The sequence below is a fragment of the Chionomys nivalis genome, chromosome 4 (genome assembly GCF_950005125.1).
Source record: "Chionomys nivalis chromosome 4, mChiNiv1.1, whole genome shotgun sequence".
Lineage (NCBI taxonomy): Eukaryota > Metazoa > Chordata > Mammalia > Rodentia > Cricetidae > Chionomys > Chionomys nivalis.
The window spans coordinates 92611312-92636904 of NC_080089.1; the positions used below are offsets into that span (position 1 = coordinate 92611312).

General features: G+C 37.6%; 1 protein-coding gene across 3 annotated transcripts in view; it reads left to right on the top strand.

Moving 5' to 3' along the window:
* Positions 1 to 25593, top strand: part of Atr (ATR serine/threonine kinase) — a 112852-nt gene that overhangs the window by 84526 nt on the left and 2733 nt on the right. For 2 of the 3 annotated variants that reach the window (XM_057768123.1, XM_057768124.1), the window contains exons 37-45: positions 1626 to 1723; positions 2559 to 2791; positions 4374 to 4508; positions 6256 to 6456; positions 8272 to 8415; positions 15489 to 15639; positions 19350 to 19506; positions 19628 to 19781; positions 20985 to 21136. In XM_057768123.1, coding sequence (XP_057624106.1) covers positions 1626 to 1723; positions 2559 to 2791; positions 4374 to 4508; positions 6256 to 6456; positions 8272 to 8415; positions 15489 to 15639; positions 19350 to 19506; positions 19628 to 19781; positions 20985 to 21136 — 1425 coding nt within the window. Of the gene's footprint in view, positions 1 to 1625; positions 1724 to 2558; positions 2792 to 4373; positions 4509 to 6255; positions 6457 to 6842; positions 6942 to 8271; positions 8416 to 15488; positions 15640 to 19349; positions 19507 to 19627; positions 19782 to 20984; positions 21137 to 25593 lie in introns of those variants that run through there. The other variant, XM_057768125.1, reaches the window with a different exon arrangement.

The following is a 25593-nucleotide window of genomic DNA, read 5'->3' on the forward strand; positions in this document are numbered from 1 at the left end:
TTATTAAATGTGTGACACCACACTCTACTTTTTTTTTTTTCCTTTTTTCTTTTTTCTCTTCTTTTTCTTTTTTTTTTTTTTTTTTTTTTTTTTTTTTGGTTTGGTTTTTATTTTTGTTGTTTTGAGACAGGGTTTCTCTATAGCTTTGGTACCTGTCCTGGCACTTACTCTGTAGACCAGGCTGGCCTTGAACTCGTAGAGATCCCCCTGCCTCTGCCTCCCTAGTGCTGGAATTAAAGGTGTGCGCCACCACCACCGCCCAGCGTCCACGCTCTACTTCTACTGTGTACTTACAGCTGTACTACTTAAAATTTTGGAATTTTTTTATGCTGGCATTTAAAGTTTTTTTAAATTAGATTTCCTCACTTTATTTTATGTGTGTTTTGCCTGCATGTATGTATATGTCTAATGTATGTGCTTGGTGCCTATGAAGGCTAGGAAGGCATCAGATACTCTGGAAACTGGAGTTATAAATGATTATAAATCACTGTGTGGGTGTTGGGCATTGATCCTGGGTCCTCTGCAGGAGCAATTTTTAAATTTTTAAAGGAGTAAAAGTTAGCTATTATGATATATTCACTTGAATAACTGAATGCACCTTGAATAATTATTACTGCTTTACTGTGAATGTTTGTCCTCAAAAAGTTTAATTGAGGAATGACACTTTAAATATACAAAACATTCAGGAATGTAATAGAATTTCTATGCAGATATAAAAATGAATGATATAAATATTTTAAAAACTTGTCTGGCAGGGGAGAAGACATGATTACAAAGATCATGAGTAGTATCAGGAAGATGGTTTTCCTGAGATAAGCTTAGCAAATATAAGTTTAGCCATTGTACTCTAGGTTTGCTGATGCCCATAGTTTCTCTAAATGTGGGAAACCCACTGCATAATTTGTGATAGTTAACACTTTTCTCCAGGAATGGATGGAGATATATATGCAGCATACCAAAAATAAAGCAGACACATCTAAAAATTACATACTTAGGGCAAGTCTGTGGTAAAAGCTCAGGCTGCTGGCTTTGTGGTTATAAAAATATATCTCTTTCATGATCAACTGTAAAAAAACAAAAAATAAAGAAAAATGCAGAAATGTAATTTCCCATAAATAGAATGACTAATGCTGACCAAAGCTTATTGCCATGGAATACAAATGAAGGTACAAATTGTAAGGATCATCTGAATGAAGTATTAAAAGGCTTTAACTCTTAAAACATCTGTTATTTTTAATGCTAACTAAATACTTTAGCTAGAAAAGATGAACGGGGGGGAATAACCTACTAGGAAGAAATATCAATACCGTTATTTCAGGGGCTGGGGTGTATTTCAGTAGGTAGGGTGATTGTTTAGCATCCATGAAGCCCTGGGTTTGACATGTGGCATCAAATAAACACCCATGCTTGTAGTCTGACTTAGGAGTTAGAAGCAGAGGATTCAGGGACTCATCCTTTGCTACATACCGAGTTCAAGAGCAGAGAGATAGATAGACAGATGATACCATAGTTTTTGTCAGAATGCTGTACATAACTGAAGTGGTAGTTTAAGATTTTAAATTCTAATTCATATAACCTAAAAAAGAACTCTGTGCTAATCATATTTCTCATTTATATAATTGCAGATCTCTTCAATATGGAAATCAGTTCATTTATCAGTCAATGCCACGAATGTTATCACTATGGCTTGATTTTGGTGCTAAGGCATACGAATGGGAAAAAGGTATAATTCTTTTTGTAACAATTCTAAAGCATTAGGAAGAATTATAACTTTGGTATAAAATAACATTTGGCATTACAATACCACTAGAAAACAGTAATTAATTTGATGATTAAAATGCTATAATCTTGTGAGAAACCAAGTATGAGGGTTACAGAGATGGCTCAGCAATTAAGAGCACATCCTGCTCTCACAGACCTGAGTTTAATCCCAGCACCCATGTTAGGCAGTGAATCCAAGCTTCTGTCCTCCAGGTACCTGCTCTCATGTGCACATGTGCATGTTACACACACACACTCACAATTGAAAAGTAGTAAAAATATATCTTAGGAAAAGAAGCAGAAAGATAGACTTTTAATGTAGTTATAATTCAGGAATGAAGCCTTTTTATTTCTTGATAACCTTAACACTATGAAAGATGTCAGTTTAAGTGTGTGATTTATCCTAAAATTTACAATGAATGATAAAAACAAATGCCTCGCCGGGCAGTGGTGACGCACGCCTTTAATCCCAGCACTCGGGAGGCAGAGGCAGGCGGATCTCTGTGAGTTCGAGGCCAGCCTGGTCTACAAGAGCTAGTTCCAGGACAGGAACCAAAAAGCTACGGAGAAACTCTGTCTCGAAAATCAAAAAAAAAAAAAAAAAAAAAAAAAGCCTCTTAGACTGAATGCTTTCCTATTTGCACAAACTATCTATTGACAGTGAACTAGCTGTGGGCATGGAGATAATGTATTTTAAAAGCAGTTTTTATCACTTTTTTTTGTGTGTGAAATGAATTGATACATTGATGTTTATTTTTTCCCCTGACTTAAACTCTTTTTCTTTTCCTTTCCCCTAGGTGGCCGTTCTGATCGAGTACAAATGAGAAATGATTTGTCTAGAATAAATAGCGTTCTCACAGAGCACACAAACCGTTTAGCTCCGTATCAGTTTTTGACAGCTTTCTCACAGTTGATCTCTCGAATTTGTCATTCTCATGATGAAGTTTTTGTTGTCTTGATGGAAATAATAGCCAAGGTGTTTCTAGCCTATCCTCAGCAAGCCATGTGGATGATGACAGCTGTGTCAAAGGTAGTACATTAGTTAGTGACCACAGTGCCTCGTAACACTTATTATGGCCTAGATTTTTATAGAAAATATATAAATAAAAGTTCCAAGGTTCTGACCTATAGTGTTAGTTATTTTTAAATACTTTCTAACAGAGAAAAATATTACCTTGTTTAAATATTTTATGATACTTGTCATATGAAAAGAAGTGACCAGTATGTTAAGATTAAAGACTTGAACATATGTTTTCCTCATGAAGTTTTTAGTGAATAGTTGTAATAACCATTTTTTTAAAGATTTGTTTTATGTGTATGAGTATTTTTCTTAAATGTATGTTTGTACACCACTTGCATGCCTGGTGCCCACAGAGATCAGAAGAATGTGCTAAGTCCACTGGAGTTTATAAACAGTTGTAACTGCCATGTGAGTGTTGTAGATGGATGTTTCTGTCCTGCCAGGTCCCGCAGCTCTTCAGTCCCAAATAAACAGACAGAGGTTTATATTAATTATAAACTGTTTGGCCTATTAGCTCAGGCTTATTACTAACTATCTCTTACAACTTAACCCCTAATTCTTACCTATGTTTAGCCACATGGATTGGTTCCTTTTCTCAGTAAGGCATTCTCATTTTGCTTCCTCTACTTCTGGATGACAACTATGTCTCTTGCTTTTCCCGTCCCAGAATTCTCCTAGTTTGGTTGCCTTGCCTATACTTCCTGAATGGCTGCTAGCCAATCAGCGTTTTATTAAGCCAATATGAGTGACAAATCTTTATGGTGTACAAGATCATTATGCTACAGTAGTGTGCTGGGAATTGAACCCAGGTCCTCTGTGAAAACAGGTGCTCTTAATCACTGAGTCATCTCTCTAGCCCTATGATAACTTTCTTTTCCTGAATGTTTTAATTCAAAATACTTAGTCTAATACTGAAACAAAGACTACATAATTAGTGCCCATTAGTATATTTAATGGGAAATATTATAGAAAATTTAGTATGCAGATAAAAAATTAAAATTCAGACTATTCATTAGTATTTTCTTATAACTTATATATATTTTCTAATCATAACAGTAAATTTAAATTGATAATTTCATATTTTCACTTAAATACTAAATAATTAACTTAACAATTGATAAATTGTATTAATATTCTTTGTAGACACATTTTAGTACTTATATAAAATTGTAAAATAGCTCTAACTACTCATTAAATCATTAAGCTTTTCTTTGTTTTATTTTCCTTTTTTCTGTTTTACTACATATCAAAATATCAGATTATTTCTTCAATGTAGATCCTTTCAAGGGAATTCACAAGTTAATAAGACAGGGTTTCTCTGTAGCTTTGGAACCTGTCCTGGAACTAGCTCTGTATACCAGGCTGGCCTCAGACTCACAGAGATTCGCCTGCCTCTATTTAAGAGTCCTGGAATTAAAGGCGTGCACCACTATTGCCCAGTGGATTAAAATTTCTTTATGGCTTTTGATGTTATCAGATTGATTTCCTGTATGCTTATCATTATAAACTCACCTCATGAATATTCTCTTTAGTTGATTTTTACCAATCAGATTTCATATTTAATTGAATTCATTCTTTTTTTAATTGACAGTCTTCTTATCCCATGCGTGTGAACAGATGCAAGGAAATTCTTAACAAAGCTATCTATATGGAAAAGTCTTTAGAAAAGTTTGTTGGAGATGCAACTCGCCTAACAGACAAGCTGCTAGAATTGTGCAACAAATCGGTAACGTCACAGATCTTAGTGATTATCAGCCAATGTTAAATGTTATACAGAAACTTACATGTGATTTGAGCTGATTCTTTTCATTAAATTAAGATTTTTAAGTATGTCAGTATAGCCGGGCGATGGTGGCGCACGCCTTTAATCCCAGCACTCGGGAGGCAGAGGCAGGCGGATCTCTGTGAGTTCAAGACCAGCCTGGTCTACAGAGCTAGTTCCAGGACAGGCTCCAAAGCCACAGAGAAACCCTGTCTCGAAAAATAAAAAAAATAAAAATAAATAAAAAATGTCAGTATACATCGAATGATATATTCTAATGAATCTTCTACCTCTCCCCCCATTCTTCATAGTACTAGAGATTGAACCAGAAATCTGATCTTGCCAAGCAAGGGCTTTACAACTGAGCTACATCTCTATGTCTATATGATTTATATAATAAATCTATTTTTTTTAAACTTGTAACATCTGTCCTTCTTTCAGATGTCCTTTATATTTTTAAATTTTTCTGAAAATATAGTTTTATTAGTTATCAAATAGTTTTAAGTCAAAGAATAAATCAACCATAAAAATATATGTAAAATGAATTAAAGCAGCCACTAATTATGTTGTCATTTCCTTAAGCTTTGAAAACTTGTCTGTTAACCCACATATGTGATAGGAAAGAGAATGGATGGTTTTGTTTGGTAGTCTTTGCCTTTTTGTAGTGTTGGATTATGAAACCCAAGGCCTTATGCATAATGGGCAAGAACTTAACATATGAGCTCTAACCCAAGCCCTTGATTTTCATTTTTTCACTATATTTTTCAGTGCACAGGCACTGTGCTGAGGTAACAAAGATTACTAATAGAAACCTGCCTTGAATTGCTGATAGATTTGTAGGAAAATAAGCAGATGGCTATCGCTTAGAATAAAAAGTATTATCTTCAGTATACTTGTGGCTGAAGTAGGAAGGTGGTTATAGGAGTGGATCACTATTCTGTGTGAGGAATTAGGAAAAAAAGGCAAAAGAACGTAGGGGAGATAAAAGTGTGTGGGGTAATTATTAAAGAGAGAGGTTCTTTGTCAAATAGCTAGTGTGGTTTGCCAAATAATCAAAATCCATTAACCATTCCTAGGTAGAAAGATACAGGTGACCCTATTCCTCTACCTCCTCTCATGAATACATTCTCAGAAAGTATAGTCTTTCATTATTCCCATTAATTCTACTTGACCTCTTATGTACTTGGCACTAGGGAAACTTATTTTTTAGATATCAGCCTTGTAAGGTACCACTTTATGTCAAGTGCTTAGTTCTTCATCTGAAAACTTCATGGCAAACTACACTTGGAATTTAATTCTTGTTCTGATTTTAAAAGTAATCATACTTTATATCAGGTATTGTAACTGATGATAATCTGCTGGCATATCTCTTAATCAAACACACATTGCATTAATCTTTATACTAAAAAATTCATGTATCATTTTGTTGCCAAATGAGATTTGATGACCAAAATAAGATTTTCACATGTCTCATAATAGATCACTGGCTTCTACTCGTCCCCTGCTGTTTAGACACTCCTACGATAGAGTCATGTCGTGGGGTAAAAGAGGTAGTAGGTCTGCATGAGGTGATTTAAAATACTTAGGACAGTGCAGTGCTGAGCAGTTGAGACTGTAAAAATGAAGTGTTTACTTTGCTTAAAGTTCTCTAATTCAAGGTAAACTCAGAAGAATTGAAATGTACTATTTGTGTTGGTTTTTCTTTTCTCAGGTTGATGGAAGTAATTCTACATTAAGCATGAGCACTCACTTTAAAATGCTTAAAAAACTGGTAGAAGACCCAACGTTTAGTGAAATCCTCATTCCTTTGCAGTCAGTCATGATCCCTACTCTTCCATCAATTTTGGGTGCCCATGCTAATCATGACCCATTTCCTGGGCATTGGGCCTACCTTGCAGGCTTCGATGATGTGGTAAACTTCAGTTTTATATTACTATAATTTTTAAGTGTAGTTAAACTTATGACTTCAAATTAAGCTAAAAATCTCAGTGAGTTTATTTGCAAAGAAAATCCTAGAAGTGTAGAGAAATGGAACTGTCTTGTACTGTGGTACAAAGGTAAGTGATAAGGAATCACATGCACATATTTCACGATGGCTATGTTTTTACAATTTTATTTTCCTATATTTTCTTTTGTCTTAAAGGAGAGTGGGTGACACAAAATATGTTTGATTTGCTTCTTATGAGGAAACAAAATTCAGATAACTTTTTGTCTGTGTGTGCACAAGTTAATGTGATCATGTGCCACAGCTCAGAGGATAATCTCAGGTGTTGGTCCTCACCTTCCACTTTGTTTCAGAAGGAGTGCAGGCTAGGTGGTCCATGAGCTTCCCACAGTTCTTCTGGCTCTGCTCCCATCTCACCGTAAAGCTCTGGATTCCAGACATGCTCTACACTCAGGTCTTCATACTTGGGTAGTAAGTGCTCCTCTCATTGAACGTCACCTCAGCCCATCATGTTTTGTACTGCTGCTGGTAATGAGCCTGTGACCTCTTCCCTGCTAGGCATAACCTTTCTTCTGTTCCACATGCCCACCCATGAGATGTGGCTGTAAATGTATGTTTATTTTAAGGAACTAGTGCTGAAGTAATTTTAGGGGAAAGCTTTTGAAAACTCCATATTTATTCTGAATTTTCTATGGCTTAAGAGATTTTAAAACTGTTTTAAGAGTCATTTCATTGTACATTTAAATAATCATGTTTTGTTTTTAACTTAAGTATTTTTTAGTTTACTCATGACGTAGGCTCATTTTGGAGAAGATATTTTTAAATTATTTTTAATTTATAAACTTATTCTTTGAACATTTATATAATATATATTAATAATACTTTTCCAACATTATGATAAACATTTTTTTGCTATGTAAAATTTTGTGACTGCTTTGCAAGGACTACCTGAATATGCATTGTAAATACCTGTTTGCCAACAAAGTTGTGATTTTGGTTTGGGGAAATTTTCTTTTTTGTTTTATTTATTTATTTATTTATTTATTTATTTATTTATTTATTTATTTATCTTTACTTCATATCCATTACTAATATTTAAGAAATTATATCCCTATTCATAGACAACCTTCTTTTTTAGCTTCTAGGTAACTAAGGTAAAAGGAAATTTGTAGCTCGAATTCTAATTGGTCATAATAAAAACCCGAGTCAGATATTAGGGTATGAAAGTTGAAGGATCAGAGAATCAGTGTAGTCAGCCACTAGAGAGACCTTTTACCTCTACCAATGCTCAGGTCAAAAGGGTCTTCCTGTGCTCAAACTGCCTCCTCAGACTGCAGGGGCAGTCTTCAGACTGCACTGAGATCTTGTCTCTGCCTAGCTGTATCACCCCTGTCTCTACCTCCCTAGTGCTGAAAGACGTGGGATCCCAATTGCTGGGATCACCTTTGTGTGAGCAGTTTCTCTTTCTGACGGATTCAATCACCTGTAGCACAGGGTGACCTTAAACTAAGAGAGATCCCTCTGCCCCTGTCTCCCTAGTCCTGGGATTAAAGGTGTATGCCACCACTCCCTGGCCTCTAGTAACTTAGCTTTGCACTCTGATCTTTAGGCAAGATTTATTTGTTAAAACAAACAAAATATCACCACAGAAATTTTGAAATACTAATTTACTACATACTCCCCCTATTCTTTTTAATGTGATACATAACTCAGTATTTATAATATTCAAGTTTAACAAAGAATGTCAGCCTTGTCTTAAATATAACACTCATTATTTTTTAGGTAGAAATTCTTTCTTCTCTTCAGAAACCAAAGAAGATCTCTTTAAAGGGCTCTGATGGAAAGTTTTACATCATGATGTGTAAACCAAAAGATGACTTGAGGAAAGACTGTAGACTAATGGAATTCAATTCTTTGATTAATAAGGTTGGAAATAGTTTCCTTTTTTATAGATTGTTTTTATTATTTTCAATATGTGTTTGTGTGTGTCCACATGTATGTGCACATGTGTACAGGTGTCTCCTAAGGCCAGAGGCCTGAGATTCCCTGGAGCTGGAGTTACAGATTGCTATGAACCACCTGAGACGGGAACTAAGAACTGCATTTGGGTTCTCAAGAAGTGCAAGTGCTTTTTACCTAAGCCATCTGTTCAGCCCCATTACTTTTATTTTCGAATTAGGAAAATAATTATAGTAATGTGAATTTCTCAGTATGTGGTTAGATCACTCTTGAAATGTATGCTTTCATTTTTTCATTTTAAAAATTTATTTGTTTTTATTTTATATGCATTGGTGTTTTGGCTGCATGTATGTCTGTGTGAGGGTGCCATTCCCTGGAACTGGAGATACAGACAGTTGTGAGCTGCCTTGTGAGTGCTGGGAATTTAACCCAGGTCCTCTGGAAGATCTGCCAGTGCTCTTAACTGTTGAGCCATCTCTCCGTTTTCTCATTTTTTATTTTTGTTCAAATGAACATGTTATCACTTAAATTAGGTATATATTTCAATGTCATTGAGTGAATTCACATTGTTGTACAACCATCTCACCATACTTTTCAAAGATTTTATATTAATATTCCAAATTGAAACTGTCTATTAAATCATAATTCTTCATTTCATCTCTCAATCAGTCTTTTAACAACCGCAATTCTAGTTTCTACCTCCATTAAGTCACCACTTTAGTACCTCATATAAAATCCTTTTGTGACTGGCTTGTTTCACTTAGCAGCATCTCTTTAAGATTCAGAATTTCCTTCCATTTAAAAGTGAATGATATTGTAATTAAAGAAAATTCTACATTTTCTTTTTCTATTTATCCATTATGTATGCTTGGCTTTCTCCCATGTGATATTTTGAATGAGTGTATCAGTATTTGTTCAAGTTCCTCTTGTCAGATTTTTAGGTATATACATAGATTTCAATTGTCTACATCAGTTAACTTTTAACAATTGTGATTCTGTTTATAGAGAAGATTATAAGACATTATTTTTTAAATAATTTATTTAACTTTACTTCATGTGCATTGGTGTGAAGGTGTCAGATTCCCTGGGACTGGAGTTACAGACAGTTGTGAGCTGCCATGTGGGTGCTGGGAATTGAACCCGGATCCTCTAAAAAAGGAGCCAGTGCTCTTAACCTCTGAGCCATCTCTCCAGCCCCTATAAGTCATTATTTAATGAAGGGAAATACTTTCCATTTAATGGTTTTGTATAAAAACTCTCTACTTGCCAGGCGGTGGTGGCGCACACCTTTAATCCCAGCACTTGAGTCGGAGACAGAGGCAGGCAGATCTCTGTGAGTTCTAGGCCAGCCTGGTCTACATGAACTAGTTCCAGGGCGGGCTCCAAAGCTACAGAGAAACCCTGTCTCGAAAAACAAAAACAAACAAACAAAAAAAAACAAAAGAAAAAAACTCTCTACTTATCTAGATTTATTTAAACTTTCGTTTTTCAGTCCTAGAAAAAAAAAAGCAGGTTCTGTTTGCATTATTGTTCAAAAGTAATCATGAGCATTTTTTTTTCCTTCCTATTGGTTAAGTGCTTGCTATCTGTTTCAAAGAAATATGGGAAATCTGCTTCAAGGCTTAATATTAGCAGGAGTGGTAGTGGGAGCACCATTTATGAGCCTGAAGAAGGAATGTTTCCAGCATAGATAGGCTACAAATAAGCTTGCCCTTGACTTAAATGTAGCATTCATCATCTTTAGGTAAAAATTCTTGTTTCTGTTCAGAAGCCAAAGATCTCTGTTAAAAAAAAGTCAAATGCGGGGCTGGAGAGATGGCTCAGAGGTTAAGAGCACTGACTGCTCTTCTAGAGGACCTAAGTTCAATTCTCAGCACCACAAGGCGGCTCACAGCTGTCTCCAGTTAACTCCAGTTCCAGACCTGACACCCTCACCCAGACATACATGAAATGAAGGCAAAACACCAATGCACGTAAAATAAAAATAAATAATAAACAAAAAAGTTTAAAAAGTCAAATGCATCATGATATGTAAGATAAAAATGACTTGAGGATTGTAGACTAATGGAATTCAATTTTTTGATTAGTAAATTTCATAAGCAAGACCCAGTCTCAAGATAAAAAGTCAATTATATAGTCTTGTCTATTTTGAATTATTCTTGAGCCAGACATTTATAATTACATAGCATAAACACTTATGGGCTGGGAAAGTTGGATATGAATGCTGAGGTCTGGGGCTTAATATATATATTTATTTCCGGTCTGGCTTGAATGGTGTTTTTTGGTCAGTTGATCATGTTTCTGAGAGAAACAGGTTAATTGTTAGAAAAATGTGCTAAACTTCCTTCAGAAAGTTCCAGAATTAAACATTCTACTTTTTGTCCGTACCTGATAGATCAGGATTTATCAAATGAGACGTAACGCTTTCTACCAGATGATAACTTTAAAATAAAACTGTTAAAATTAAAGACTATGAAGCCAGGCACTGGTGGCACATAGCTTTAATACCAGCGCTTGGGAGGCAGAAACAGATGAATCTCTGTGAGTTCGAAGCCAGCCTGGTCTACAGGCTGCGTCTACAGCCTGGTCTACAGAGTGAGTTCCAGGATAGCCAAGACTACACAGAGAAACCCTGTCTTGAAAAACAAAAGAAGGAAGGAGGGAGGGAGAGAAGGAGGGAGGGAGGGAAGGAAGGAAGGAAAAATTTAATATCACAACTCTTGCTTTTTTCTTATATTTTATTATGATTATTTTATTTTTTATATATTCTATCATTTCCCCTTGGAGGGGAGCATTGTTAGCCTAGACAAGAGAATTTAAACTGTATATACACAGATACTACATGCATTAATAAGGTTTTCCTATAATTTTTTTAAAAACTTATTTTTCTCTCATATGTTGCATCTAGACTGCAGTTTCCTCTCTATTCTCCCGTCCCAGTGCCTTTCCCCCACCACATCCCTCTCCCCCACCACATCCCTCTCCACCACATCCCTCTCCCCCAGATCTACTCCTCTTTTCCCTTCAGAAGAGGGCAGGTCCCAAAGATATCAATCAATCATGGCATGTCAAGTTATAATAAAACTAGGTACTTCCCCTCATATCAAGGATGAACAAGACAAGCCAGTTGAAGGGGAAAGATCCCAAAAGCAGGCAAAAGAGTCAGAGGTAGCCCCCGCTTCCACTGTTAGGAGTCCCCCAGGAACACCAAGGTACACAGCTCTAACATGTATGCAGAGGATGTAGGGCAGACCCATATAGACTTCCTGTCTGTTGAGTCACTGTGAGTATCAACTGGTTGTTGATTCTGTTGGCCATTTTATTGTGATGTCTTGACCCCTCTGTGTATTAGGGAGCTGCGGGCCTCTTCCCACAGCCCGGCTCATGGTTGCCTGGCTAGCTTATGCCCCAAAATAACGACACACAAACTCTATTCTTTTAAACACTGCTTGGCCCATTTCTGTTCATGTATGTAGCACCCCAAGGTGCGCTTACCGGGAAGATTCTAGCCTACGTCCATCCTGGGTCAGAGCTTCATCGTGTCTGCTCTGGAGAGGAGAGCATGGCGTCTGTCTCTCAGAGGAGCTGCCCTGCATCTGCCCGGGAGAGGGAAGCATAGCGTCTGAGCTCACTTCCTCTTCCTCCCAGCATTCTGTTCTGTTTACTCCACCCACCTAAAGGCTGGCCTATCAAATGGGCCAAAGCAGTTTCTTTCTTAGCCAATGACCTTCCTCCATCATTTCCCCTTTTTCTGTTTAAACAAAAAAGGAAGACTTTAACCTTAACATAGCAAAATTACATATAACAAAACAGTTATCAAGTAAGAATTACAGTTACAATATTTACATCTATTTTATCTTTAGCATAACTAAGGAAAACTATAAGTATCTATTCTTCAACTCCATCAAAGACTCCAGAAGGATATAATATTACCTAAGCAAACAAGAAATAAGCAAATTTCAAACTCTAGAAATGATAGAGACATCTCGCTGCCTTGAGAGTCACCCAAAGTTTCTCTGTACTGTTGGGGCATCCATCTTTGGCCTACAGGCCCATAGTATCCAGAGACATTTCCATGAAGCAGGAAATTTCAAAGGCAGTTCAGTCACTATCTGCTGTGTCCTGCAGAATGTCTCGCAGACTCCTTCATGAATCAGGAACCCTGAAAGATCATCTCACCTTTAGGCAAGTTTAGTAGTCCTCTCTCTGTGGGTTCTCTGTGTCCAGTTTATGCAACAGTCCAGGCAAGAGCAGTTTCTTGCCCAAATGGCTATCAAACTCCATAAGGTGCTTCTTCGATGCCCATCTTCTTCTTGAAGTAGATTGGTGCTGCCAGGAGCAGATGTGTCTCATTGTCATGAAAAACCCTAAGTTATTAAAACACTTAAAATGCCATATTTTATAATCTTTGAAAGATATGAAGAATGCCTATCTAAAATATATCTATGTACATCTAGAAAATCTAACTAGCATGACTACAAGCTTGACTATTATTGATAATTATCTATTAACAACCTATCTATTAACATTTTTAAGTGAACTACACAATCACAATACCTTAATCAATATCAGAAATACATATACATATAATAAAATTGACCTTAAATTAATATCAGTAAACCAAGATTCATATCAATGCAAATTATTCACATCTATATCATCTCCCCCTTTAAAAGTAAAAGAACATTTATAAACAATATATGGGAACATGGGTGCAGTTTTTTCTCTCCAAACTGCTTCCTGCTGAATGGGGGCACTGTTATTCAGATCTTTCATGGAGTAACCTGTCTGCCAGGGTCATCTCAGTCGGCAGTTGAGTGAAGTAATTTTCTGAAGGTGTTCACAGCAACCTTTCAGGAGGGCGTGGTCTATCATATCATATTGGAATAGAAAAAATCGACAGGGTCTCATCCTCTGTGAAAACAAAAGAAGAAACTCCTTTCCAAAGCATCATGTCCTTAGATTCAAATTTTAAAGTCAAGGTATTTTGAAAATATCTATCTTGGATTAGTTCAGCAGCATTTATAGACAAATATCTTTTAGCATCTGTTGCTCCTTCCTCAGCATTCAAACAATTCAAAGAGAGCATAATAGCATACAGTATCAAGATTCTCTGTGTATTTTCCATCTTTGTGCAGCCTTATTTTAACTCTATTTTGTTTATTTTTACTTTTGTTTTATATTCTCTGTATATATTTGTCCTGGAATAACTCTTTAGACCAGGCTGTCCTTGAACTCTCAGAGATCCGTCTGTCTCTGCCTTCCAGGCATTGGGATTAAAGGTGTGTGCTACCACACCTTGAAGTCACAGAGGTAAATCTCCCTGCCTCCCAAGTGTTGGGATTAAAGGTGTGTACTACCACACCCAACTACTTTCTTTCTTCCTTTTTTACTTTTAAGAACTAAATTTTTAGCCTGCATATATTTTTAACACACTGTAAATCATTTAAAGGTTTTCTTTGTCTTTGAATCTCTCTTTACTGTATCTCTCTCTTTTTCTGACCACACGAGCCTTTAAATTACTGAGCAATATGGCTAGGATTAAAGCCGTGGCTTTGCCGGCTAGATCCAGCCCATTCCTTAGCTTTCCAGCCTCATGGCGGAGGTACCGGCTGTAGCCATGTTTATCACCACAACTCTGTGGCATTTCAAGGTCCTTGCCAGCAAACAAGCTACAACACTCAAATGCTCTCTCTGTAGCTGACCTCCTGCCTCAGTCAGAGTTTGCCCTGGCAGGATGACCCAGAAAGAGGGCATTTTTAAACAGCGCATTTTTTCCTGCTATGGCTGAAAACCGAAAAGCATGCGTTCAGCTTTTATCAATACCATTTAAGTGTTTTGTGGCAGGACCTCTTAAGAGAGCCGCAAGTTTTTGCAGCTAAAGCTGAGTCAGGAAGCCTCTCTTAGATGAGAGCGCTTGCTTGCCTCTAGCAAGCAGAACAGAACCAAGAAATTGTTGCTACCAAGAAACATACTTTACTCTATTCTTTCCCAAGCTTTCTCAGGCTTTCTGTAGATTCAGTGCCCCACATTGGGCGCCAGATGAAGGCGCAAGTCATAAACAATCCCACACCAGTTTGGAATTGTGATTAATAGGGTGGTATTTATTTAAAGGGGAATAAACTTACAGATCACCGTCCCAGACAACAGCCCTCTGTGCACGCAATTAGGAAGAAGTCTAGTCGCCGGAACCGGAGCAGGAAGTAAAGAGAGAGAGGAGGGAAGTAGCTGCTTTTTTTTAAAGGGAAAGAGACCACGCCCCAATGGGCTGGTATCTCGGCGGCTATTGGCTGGAGGAGCGGAAGGACCTCCCGCAACACCTCTGTCTCTTATAGTCCTTCCTTGCCCTCTTCTGCAGGATTCACCAAGCTTTGCCTAATATTTTGCTGTGGGTCTCTGCCTCTGCTCCCATCAATTGCTGGATAAAGCTTACCTGATGATTTATCCTAGGCTTTTTTGTTTTAAGTAGATAGTATGATTCCTTATGACTTTTTCAGTGTTAGGAAGATAACAGTAAGGATTTCTTTTAGTTTTTAGATAAAATTAAACATCAATATCTGTGCTTAAATACTTAAAATTAATAATATCTGTAATGCAGGAGAAAAGAAAACAATAGTATTTTGTTGTTATGGTTACAATTACTGTCTTTCAAATTTGGTATTCTGTTACATTCATAGTGAAGAATTAAAAAGAAGTGGTTTTAGCCAGGTGGTGGTGGCACACGCCTTTAATCCCAGCAGTCAGGAGGCAGAGGCAGGCAGATCTCTGTGAGTTCGAGGCCAGCCTGCAAGAGCTAGTTTCAGGACTGGTTCCAAAGCAACAGAGAAACCCTGTCTCGAAAAAGAAAGAAAGGGAGGGAGGGAGGGAGGGAGGGAGGGAGGGAGGGAGGAAGGGAAGGAATAGGGACATGACCCTATAGCTTCCTCCTCTTTCAGAATTATTCATTAAAGGCTTCCATCAGCACTTTTCCTAGGAAGTGAACAATATTTGACATAACATGAATTTGAATTCTATTTTTTTCATTTCTATGTTTTTCACAGAGTCTAAGAAAAGATGCAGAATCACGTCGAAGAGAACTTCATATCCGAACATATGCAGTTATTCCACTGAACGATGAATGTGGAATTATTGAATGGGTGAACAACACTGCTGGCTTGAGACCTATTCTTACCAAAATATATAAAGAAAAAGGTATTATATTCTTTTTTACAGTAGAAATGTATACTATGAATTTGTTAGCAACAAGCAGGTGAAATACAAATGTAATACTTCTTGATCATAACAATGCACATATTTTACTTAAACCTAGTGAACTTTCTATTCTATATACAAAAGCATGTAAGGTCTTTCTATTCTTCCTTCCTTTGAACTCTTTTTCAATGGTAAAAACTTTTGAGGTTGCTTTAAAAAAAAAAAAAACCTGAATATTTTATTTTTCTAAAATATTTATTTGTTAGCAGTTCTGAAATTATTTTTTGTGCCTTTAGCAAATAAGTAAATATTCTATGAATATGAGCATTTTCCTATTATCGGAGAAAGGAAAGTATTTATTTAGATTAGAATACTGGCCTAACTTAAGGTAACTTCAGCAAAAATAATATTGTTAGTTATTAATTATAATCCACAAAATAAAATAAGTATACCTTCATACTGATGTTAACAAATACTTTCATAAGTGAATAGAAAAAGCTCTTTTTTATATTTAAAATTGTAATGGCTAAATGCAGGACTGAGGAAATAGAATATTACCAACTAGCAAACACCATAGGAATTGATGTCATAGGCAATGATTGTAAATGGGTTCTAATATTAGTAGTCAATGTTAATTAAGTGTGGTGTTGCTTGCCTATAGTCCCAGCACTCAGGAAAGCCAAGGTTGGATGGTTATGAGTTTAGTGTCAACTATGGAAAAAAAGAAAAAAATAAGGCAAAAGTATGCTAAGAAACAGGTCATTTGTGGTCTCAAATCCTTTTTCCTGAGTTACTTGTTAATTTTGAAGAGAAAAAGCATAGGAACTTTATAATAGAGAAAAATAACTGATCAGATTTCTGTATTGTTACATAGCTATTTTCTGTTATTGTTGTTTTGTTTCTTTTTTGATATAGACTCTTACTATTGTAGACTAGGATGGCTTCAAACTCACAGAGATCCGCTTGCCTCTGCCTCCCAAAGTGCCAGGATTACAGGTGTGCACCTCCAAACATGCCTCTTTTTTTTTCTTAGTTGACTACTTTATTTAACAATTCCATACATGTATACAAATGATGGAGGAAGGTCATTGGTTAAAAAATAAACTGCTTGGCCCTCATAGGTTAGAACATAGGTGGGTGGAGTAAACAGAACAGAATGCTGGGAATAAGAGGAAGTGAGCTCAGATGTCATTTCCTCTCCTCTCAGAAGCAGATGCAATGAAGCAAGCCGCCAGGTCAGACATGCTGAATCTTTCCCAGTAAGAGTGATGCTACACAGATTATTAGAGATGGGTTGATCACGATATGAGAATTAGCCAGTAAGGGCTAGAGCTAATGGGCCAAGCAGTGTTTAAAAGAATACAGTTTGTGTGTTGTTATTTTGGGGCATGAGCTAGCCAGGCGGCCCAGGGAGCTGGGTGGCAGGAACTCAGCCCGCAGCTCCCACAACATACAATATATTTTAATCTTTATCTTTTTTAAAATCTGTGTACATGTGTTCATATATACAAATATGGCAGAACTACAGTGTGCATGTGGAAGTCTGAGATGACCTAGAGTGTCAGTCTTCACCTTCTACCTTCTTTGGGACAGGGTTTCTTGTTGCTGCAGAGGCCAGGCTAGATGGCCTTGGACTTCCAGAAATTTTCCAGTCTCTACCCCCAGCTTGCTCTGGGAACACTGGGATGATAAACATGCACTTCTGCATCCAGCATTACATGAGTTCCGAGGATCTGAACTCAGATCCTCATGCTTATAAAGCAGGCAGTTCATCCATCTCCCTGGCCTGAGTTTTGTTTTGTCTACTACTATAATACCAGTTCTTGGATTATTGAATTATAGTTCCACCTTAATGAACTCTTTCTTAACCTGGTTCTGTCTGCAAAGACCATGTTTTCAAATGAACAAATTTTTGGAAAGTTTTGTTTTTTTAGACAAGGTCTCACTATGTAGTCCTGACCATACTGATACTTACTTTGTAGACCAGACTGGCTTTGTACTCACAGAGATCCTCCTGTCTCTTGCCCCCTGAGTGCTGGAATTAAAGTCATGTGCCACCACCGAGCTATTTAACATACTTTTTTAAGGAACACAATATAGTCCATAATAATTAGTACTGATTAGTACTATAGTGTGGGTATTAAACTAAGCATGTTCTATAGATGATTTCATTGTTATTATTAACAAGCCCAACTATCTAAATAACTAGTTAAACTTCACATGGTGAATGGACATCTGGAACTGAAAAAAACTCTTTTATATGTTAAGGATTCATCTTATGAGTAGAACCCTACAACAAATGAGGCTAAAAATCTCACATCCGATGTTTGTCCATAAGAAATTGTATCCAGGCCGGGCGGTGGTGGCGCACGCCTTTAATCCCAGCACTTGGGAGGCAGAGGCAGGTGGATCTCTGTGAGTTCGAGACCAGTCTGGTCTACAAGAGCTAGTTCCAGGACAGACTCCAAAACCACAGCGAAACCCTGTCTCGAAAAATATCCAGATGACTTTCAATCTAAAGTTTATCTTAAGAATTAGTAACATGCCAGCACTAAGCATGTTGGCATACACCTTTATTCCCAGCTCTTGGTAGGCATAGGCAGGTAAATCTCTGTGAGTTCAAGGCCAGTCTGGTCTACATAGTAAGTTCTAAGACAGCCAGGGCTCTCTAGTGAGGCCCTGTCTCAAAACAAACAAAATTAGTTACATGCTAGGCATGGTTGAATTCCTTTAATACTTTAATCCTCTCCCAGGAGAGAGAGGCAGGCAGGTCTCTTTGAGTTTAAGGTAAACTGGTCTAATATAGTGAGTTTCAGGCTATCTAGAGCAACATAGTGATACCCTGTCTCAAAAAAAAAGAAAACAGAGGCAAAAACATATAGGATATAGTGGCACAAACCTGTAATATCAGCAGTCAGGATGCAGAAGAATGATATCCAAAAGTTCAAGAACCACCTGGTTTACAAAATAAATTTCTTAGGTTCCAGGCTACCCCTAGCTACAGAATGAGATCTAGATTTAAATAACAGTAGTAATGGTAACTGTCTTTGTTAGAGTTTCTATTGCTGTGAAGAGACCCCATGACCACAGCAACTCTTATGAATTAAAACATTTAATTGGGGTAGATTGCTTACAGTTTCTGAAGTTCAATCCATTATCATGATGTAGGGAGCATGGCAGTGTGCAGGCAGACATTGTTCTGGCCACGTCTTGATCAGAAGATAACAGGAAGTGGACTGAGACACTGAACAAAGCCTGCCCCCACAATAACATACTTCCTCCAACAAGGCCACACTATTTCAATGAGCCCACAGTAACCCAAGAATTTCATAGACTAGCTTTAAATTATTTCAGAATACCAGTGTGTCCTTCTAACGGGTGGTTCAACTTACCCCAATATGACATCCTGATCAAATAGATTACTGTAATTTTGGTAAGGGTAGCAGCATTTTCACAGCCCAGAGTGATCATCTTAATATTTTGAATCTTATATTCTGGAGTTATTTGATCATATTTTTTTGTTTGTTTCCATTGATGTTCATCAATGGAAATATTGATAAATACTAAAGAAAAATAGTAGAGTTTATTATTTTGTTATGCTGTCAAGTTATAACCATTTAGATGCATAACTGGTATTGTTCCATTCTTTTCAGTTGGAGCAAAACCTGACACTTCATGTTTTAACAAAAATTATTTATTCTGCTTTGTAGGAGTATATATGACAGGAAAGGAGCTTCGCCAGTGCATGCTACCAAAGTCAGCGGCTTTATCTGAAAAACGCAAAGTTTTCCTAGAATTACTCCTGCCCAGGCACCCTCCTGTTTTTCATGAGTGGTTTCTGAGAACATTCCCTGATCCTACATCATGGCAAGTTACCAAGAATATAATACATTATTATGGTTGAATGTTTATTTTAAAATTTTGATCTTTTTTTTTTTTTTTTCCTAAATCTGGCACAAAGTATTTGACAAGCATTGTATTTCTTTAGGTACAGTAGTAGATCTGCATATTGCCGTTCTACTGCAGTCATGTCAATGGTTGGTTATATCCTGGGGCTTGGAGATCGTCATGGTGAAAACATTCTTTTTGATTCTTTTACTGGTGAATGTGTACATGTAGACTTCAACTGTCTTTTTAATAAGGTATGGTGTGACTTCAGTTAATTAGATATATTCCCTGGAATTTTCTCTCCCCTACTATTGCTCTCCATGGCTATACCTATTAGTTACAACTCCATAACCCTGGCCATTTCTTTTTTTTTTTTTTTTGCCCCTCCCCCCCCCCCCCGGCCATTTCTTGACTGGTTTTCATCAGTGAACCCCTTAGGAAAGCTATTTAGGAAGCAGAGAACTTGGAAGAATGATGTATGAAAGCTAGTAACAAGAATTTTAAGTTCTGACTTAGTGACTAGTTACCTAAACATGAGCAGATCAGTTCATTTTACAAACACTACTTTCATAAAGTCAGATTGTTTAATATTTCCAAATCTGACAATATATAAGAATGATCCTGGTTAAAGAAAAAGTATCAGACTGGGATAGTTCATTGGTGCACTTACCTAGCATTTGCTAGACTCTGAATTCAAGCTCTAGCAATTAAATATTAAAAGCTATAACAAATAGTACCAGGATGGGTTCTTCAGAGCAAATCAAAAGCTATTGGATACATCTCTAAAAACTTCTGTAATTTTCTACAATTACAGTTCTCGAGGAAGATTAGAAGGTCATCTTGGTTTCTTTGACCCTATCTTTTTTGGGTTGCATTAGCTATTAAAGGAAGATGAAAAAGTTCATAGACTCAGCTAAAAAGAAAAAAATAATAAATGGTATAGATCAGACTATACAAAAGGGAAATTTAGGATAACTGTTTAGAAGGCTAAAAGAATTATGGAAGAGACGTGACCAATAATGTCAGAAAATAAACAGCTGGACTAAGTTCTTTCTTCCCTATCTGAGGGAAAAGTCTGTGGCTATTTCCTATTTTAAAGTGATAGTTGTAAAAAGAAAATAAGAAAGAAGAGGAAAGAAAGACATGGGAAAAGTTATATACTGTTATTGAGACTAAATATTTAATGCATAAATATTTGTTATAGCAATGTTCAACATACTAAGCTGTAGAATCTGAATCCATTCATCTTCTTGATTTTATCTAAGATGAATCCATGGTTTCAAATTGCCCAAAAGGGAGCGCATTTCTTTTCAATAAATGCCTCTAATGTAATTACATAAATATTTGGATGATATTTTTTTCTCTTTCCTAAAGGAATCTAGACATGAAGTTCCAAACTCTTTGCATAAAGGTTTTATGTTTATTATTACCATATAATAAAACTATTTGTTTTTAAGGGAGAAACTTTTGAAGTTCCAGAAATTGTACCATTTCGCCTGACTCATAATATGGTTAATGGAATGGGTCCTATGGGAACAGAGGGTCTGTTTCGAAGAGCATGTGAAGTTACACTGAGGCTGATGAGGGATCAGAGAGAACCTTTAATGAGGTAATCATCTGTGCTTTGTATATAATCTACTAGTGACCTTGAATGTACATACTGATCCCTTAATACATTTTCTTTATATGGAAACCACTTCATGTTAGTATATTTTTAAAAATAATAACTTAAGGCTTGGAATGATGGTTCATGCTTGTCGTCCCACTGAAAGAGAGAATCATGCAAGTTCTAGGCCATCCTGATCTATACTGAGTTCCAGGCCAGGCATTGCTATGCAGTAAGGTGTGCCCCTCCCCCCAAAAAAACACTCCAGTTTTTAGTGTTTTTTTGTAAAGTCCCATAATTATTCATCCATTTGCATTCTCTAATTTTAAGATATTTTGATACAAAACTTACTTTTTGGTTGTGAGCCTACCCTTTAACAGTTACGCCATCTCTCCCACCCACAAGACACTTTTGGAGCATTAACAGTCATACTCAACTTCTTACTCCTTTCCATTTCCACTAATCCACACCTATCTCTGGATTTCCTATTGTAATGGTTTAAGTAAAATGGCACTGTTCCCCGAGCTACTGCAACCACTGTGGGCCATGAAGGCAGCCAGCCCAGGCAGGGAGCCCCCCGAGTGACCTAGGCATGGACCTGCGTGGTGAGTGAGAGACCTAGAAGGATAGGCACGCCATGCAGAATGAGGTTGAATATTTATTTAGTGAGTTATGGTAGGGAAGGGAGGGGAGAAGAGGGAAGAACAGAGAGAGGTAGGGGGAGAGAGAGAATCAGAGTGGGGGAAGGGGAGAAGTGGGGAGAAGGGAATGAGGCATAAGTTGCCTCTTGGAGATAAAGACAGAAAGGGAGAGAGCTCAGGCCTTAAATGGAAGGAAGATCTGCCTACTTAGGCAGTGGACAGGGAGGGAGTGGGTGGGGCTTGTCTCTTAAAGGAGCAGGACAGACCATTACATCTATAGTCGACATTTAATATCAGTTTGATCACATAATTTGTGGCCTTTTGAGTCTGTCTTCTTTAATGTAGCATTGTGGTTTCCAGGTTCATTCTTTTTAATTACCAAGTAGTGTTCTATTATATGAATGATACAGTGTTTTATTTATTCAACCATCAGCTAATTGACATTTTTGTATTGGTCCCACCTTTTGGCTATTATGAATAGCATGGCTGTGAATTTTGTGCAAAAGCTCTGTGTGGACAAATATTATCAGTTCTTTTGTGTATGCCTGGGATGGAACTGTGGAATCACAGTACATTGAATAACTATCACAGTTTCCCAAAGCAGCTATAAAAATTATAATTCCATTAGTAATGTATGTGAGTTTCCATTTCTGCACCTCTTGACCAGCATTGAAGGTGTCATTATTATTTAAATCATCATACTGGGGGTGAAGTAGTATTCCACTGTAGTTTTAATTTATATTTTACTAATGTCCATGAATGTTCAGCATTGGTTTTTTTGTTCCCTTATTAGCATTTGTATATCTTTTTAGGAATATATATTCAAATCATTAGCATATTATTCTGTTTTGGGTGTGTCTTTCTATGTTAACCTAATCTGTCCTTAAACTCCTGGACTCAATCTATCCTTCTGCCTCGGCATCTCTAGTAGCTAGAACTATAGACACATACCACTTTGCATGTCTCCTTTTCCTGTTTTTAATTGGGTTGTCTTTTATACTTGAATTGTAAGACTTCTTTACTTATTATGGATACAAGAACCTTTTGACATATATATGATCAAGAAATATTTTCTCTCACTTTTTAAATTTTTATTTTATGTGAATGGGTATTTGTCTGGATATATGTTTGTGCACACTACATGTGTGTTTGTGGTGCCTATGAAGGCCAGAAGAGGGTGTTTGATCCCTTTGAACTGGAATCATAGGCAGTTATGAGCTGCCATGATAGTACTGGGAATTGTCCTCTGAAAGCATAGCCAGTGCCCTTAACCACTTCTAAAAGTTGCTTTCCTTGGGGAGAGTGATGGCTCATTGACTAAGAACACATACTGCTCTTTTAGAGGACCCAATTGAATTCTAATCACCCATGTCAGGCAGCTAACAACTGCGTGTAACTCCAAGGGAACAGGGAATCCACAATTCTGGCCTCCCTAGGCATCTGTACTGTGTGTGCTTTCCAAAGCTTTATTCCTTATTTGGGAGATGGTTCAGTCCATAAAGCACCTGCCTCACAAGTGTGAGGATCTGAGTTCAGATCTCCAGGGTCCATATTACCTGGGTTTTGTGGCAAGCACCTATAATCGCATCAATGGTGAGACAGGAAGCGAAGACAAGCAGATGACTGGAGTTTGCTAGCCAGCTAGTCTGGCCTACATAGCAAAGTTGGCCAATGAGAGACCCTTTTTGGTGAAAGGCACCTTAGGGCCAACTCTGCCCTCTGCCCTCCACATGTGTCATGCACGACTTTTCTTTTTTTTTTTTTTTTTTGGTTTTTCGAGACAGGGTTTCTCTGTGGTTTTGGAGCCTGTCCTGGAACTAGCTCTGTAGACCAGGATGGTCTTGAACTCACAGAGATCCGCCTGCCTCTGCCTCCCAAGTGCTGGGATTAAAGGCGTGCGCCACCACCGCCCGGCTATATGCACAACTTTTCTATCAGTTTTATTTCTGGTGTTGATTGCTAGTTTACAGAAGTACAGCTGCTCTTGTCCTGAAGCCTACTGGGCTACATTGGCTCTAAGGAGTTACTTTGTGGATACCTACAGGTTTTCCCTCTACATCAGCAACTCAACTAATTGCTGGGTACTAGATGGAGCAAGGGGAATTTTGTTGATCTTAAGAGATAAGGCAGCTGGGGCGGTGGTGCACGCCTTTCATCCCAGCACTCGGGAGGCATAGGCAGGCAGATCTCTGAGTTTGAGGCCAGCCTGGACGGTGTTGCACGCCTTTCATCCCAGCACCCGGGAGGCTTAGGCAGGTGGATCTCTGTGAGTTTGAGGCCAGCGTGGACTACAAGAGCAGGTTCCAGGACAGGCACCAAAGCTACAGAGAAATCTTGTCTCGAAAAACCAAAAAAAAAAAAAAAGAGAGAGAGAGAGAGATAAGGCGGTTAGTTTTTCACTTTTAATTTATTGTTGTGCATGTGGAGGCTAATGGTCAGTATCAGCTATCTTCATTAATTGCTTTCCACTTTCAGATAGGAATTCTCAGTGAACATGGAGTTCACTGATTTGGTTAGACTGGCTGGCCACTGAGCTCCAGTCAGCAACACCTTTACCACGTCACAGCTGAATTACAGACAGTGCTGGTGCTTCTGGCCTTTTACGTGGGTGCTGGAGATCAGAACTCAGGTCTTGAGGCTTGTACAGCAAGCACCTATTTAGTGATTGAGTTACCTCCCCTGTTCAGAAAAGCAGATTTTTTTTTTAATGTGTAGCCCAGGCTGGCCTCAAACTCATGATCCTCCTGCCGTGGCGTACACTACCTCAACCGGCAGAAAAGCAGATTTTTAAAGGACTTCTAAAGTTATCTTTTATTTTTAAAAACAGAATTATAGACATTATGATAGAATACTCTGTTAAACACAGATAAACGGACATTTCACCCAGAGGAAATCATCATTAAGAGAGCCTATACACAACACTTATTTTTAGTAAAGTCAGGAAAATCTTTTGAAGTGACCAAGCACAGGAGAAAAGTGTTTTGAGAAGTAAAAGGTTAGCAAGTTTTAAGAAGGAAATTTTTTTTTTTTTTTTTTGGTTTTTTAAGACAGGGTTTCTCGGCCGGGCGGTGGTGGCGCACACCTTTAATCCCAGCACTCGGAAGGCAGAGGCAGGCGGATCTCTGTGAATTCGAGACCAGCCTGGTCTACAAGAGCTAGTTCCAGGACAGGCTCCAAAACCACAGAGAAACCCTGTCTCGAAAAAAACCAAAAAAAAAAAAAAAAAAGACAGGGTTTCTCTGTAGCTCTTGTAGACTAGGCTGGCCTAGAACTCACAAAGATCTGCCTGCCTCTGCCTCCCGAGTGCTGGGATTAAAAGCGTGCGTCACCACCGCCTGGTCAAGAAGGAAATGTTTTAAAAGAAGTAGAGGAAGAGGAACTAAAACTATCCATTCTGCATTGCAGAAAACTCAGGGTAGCAGTAGCAAACTGTTACGGAGTAGTGCAGCAGTAGTAGATACTAGGTGGAGTACTATGGAGATTCCGTACAGGTTTAGAAGGGAAAACTGGATGACAGACGGACAAGATGAAGGAATGATAGCTTATTTTTTCATCCAGGGCAAGACTGCAAATGACACATGTTACTGCTTTAGGAATACAGAAAAAATAGTTAGGAAAAGACAATGAATTTTGTTTTGAATATAGTTTGAGATATCTGTAATATATCTAAACAGGTTTCCCATAGGTAGTTGGAGTTGATGTCTAGAGCACAGAAGAAAGTGAGCTTAATCTGTATGGTAACTGAAGGTATTGTATATTCCTTGAATGTAGCAGAATTTAATAAATACTCATTTAACAGGTAACAGTATATATCTTGAG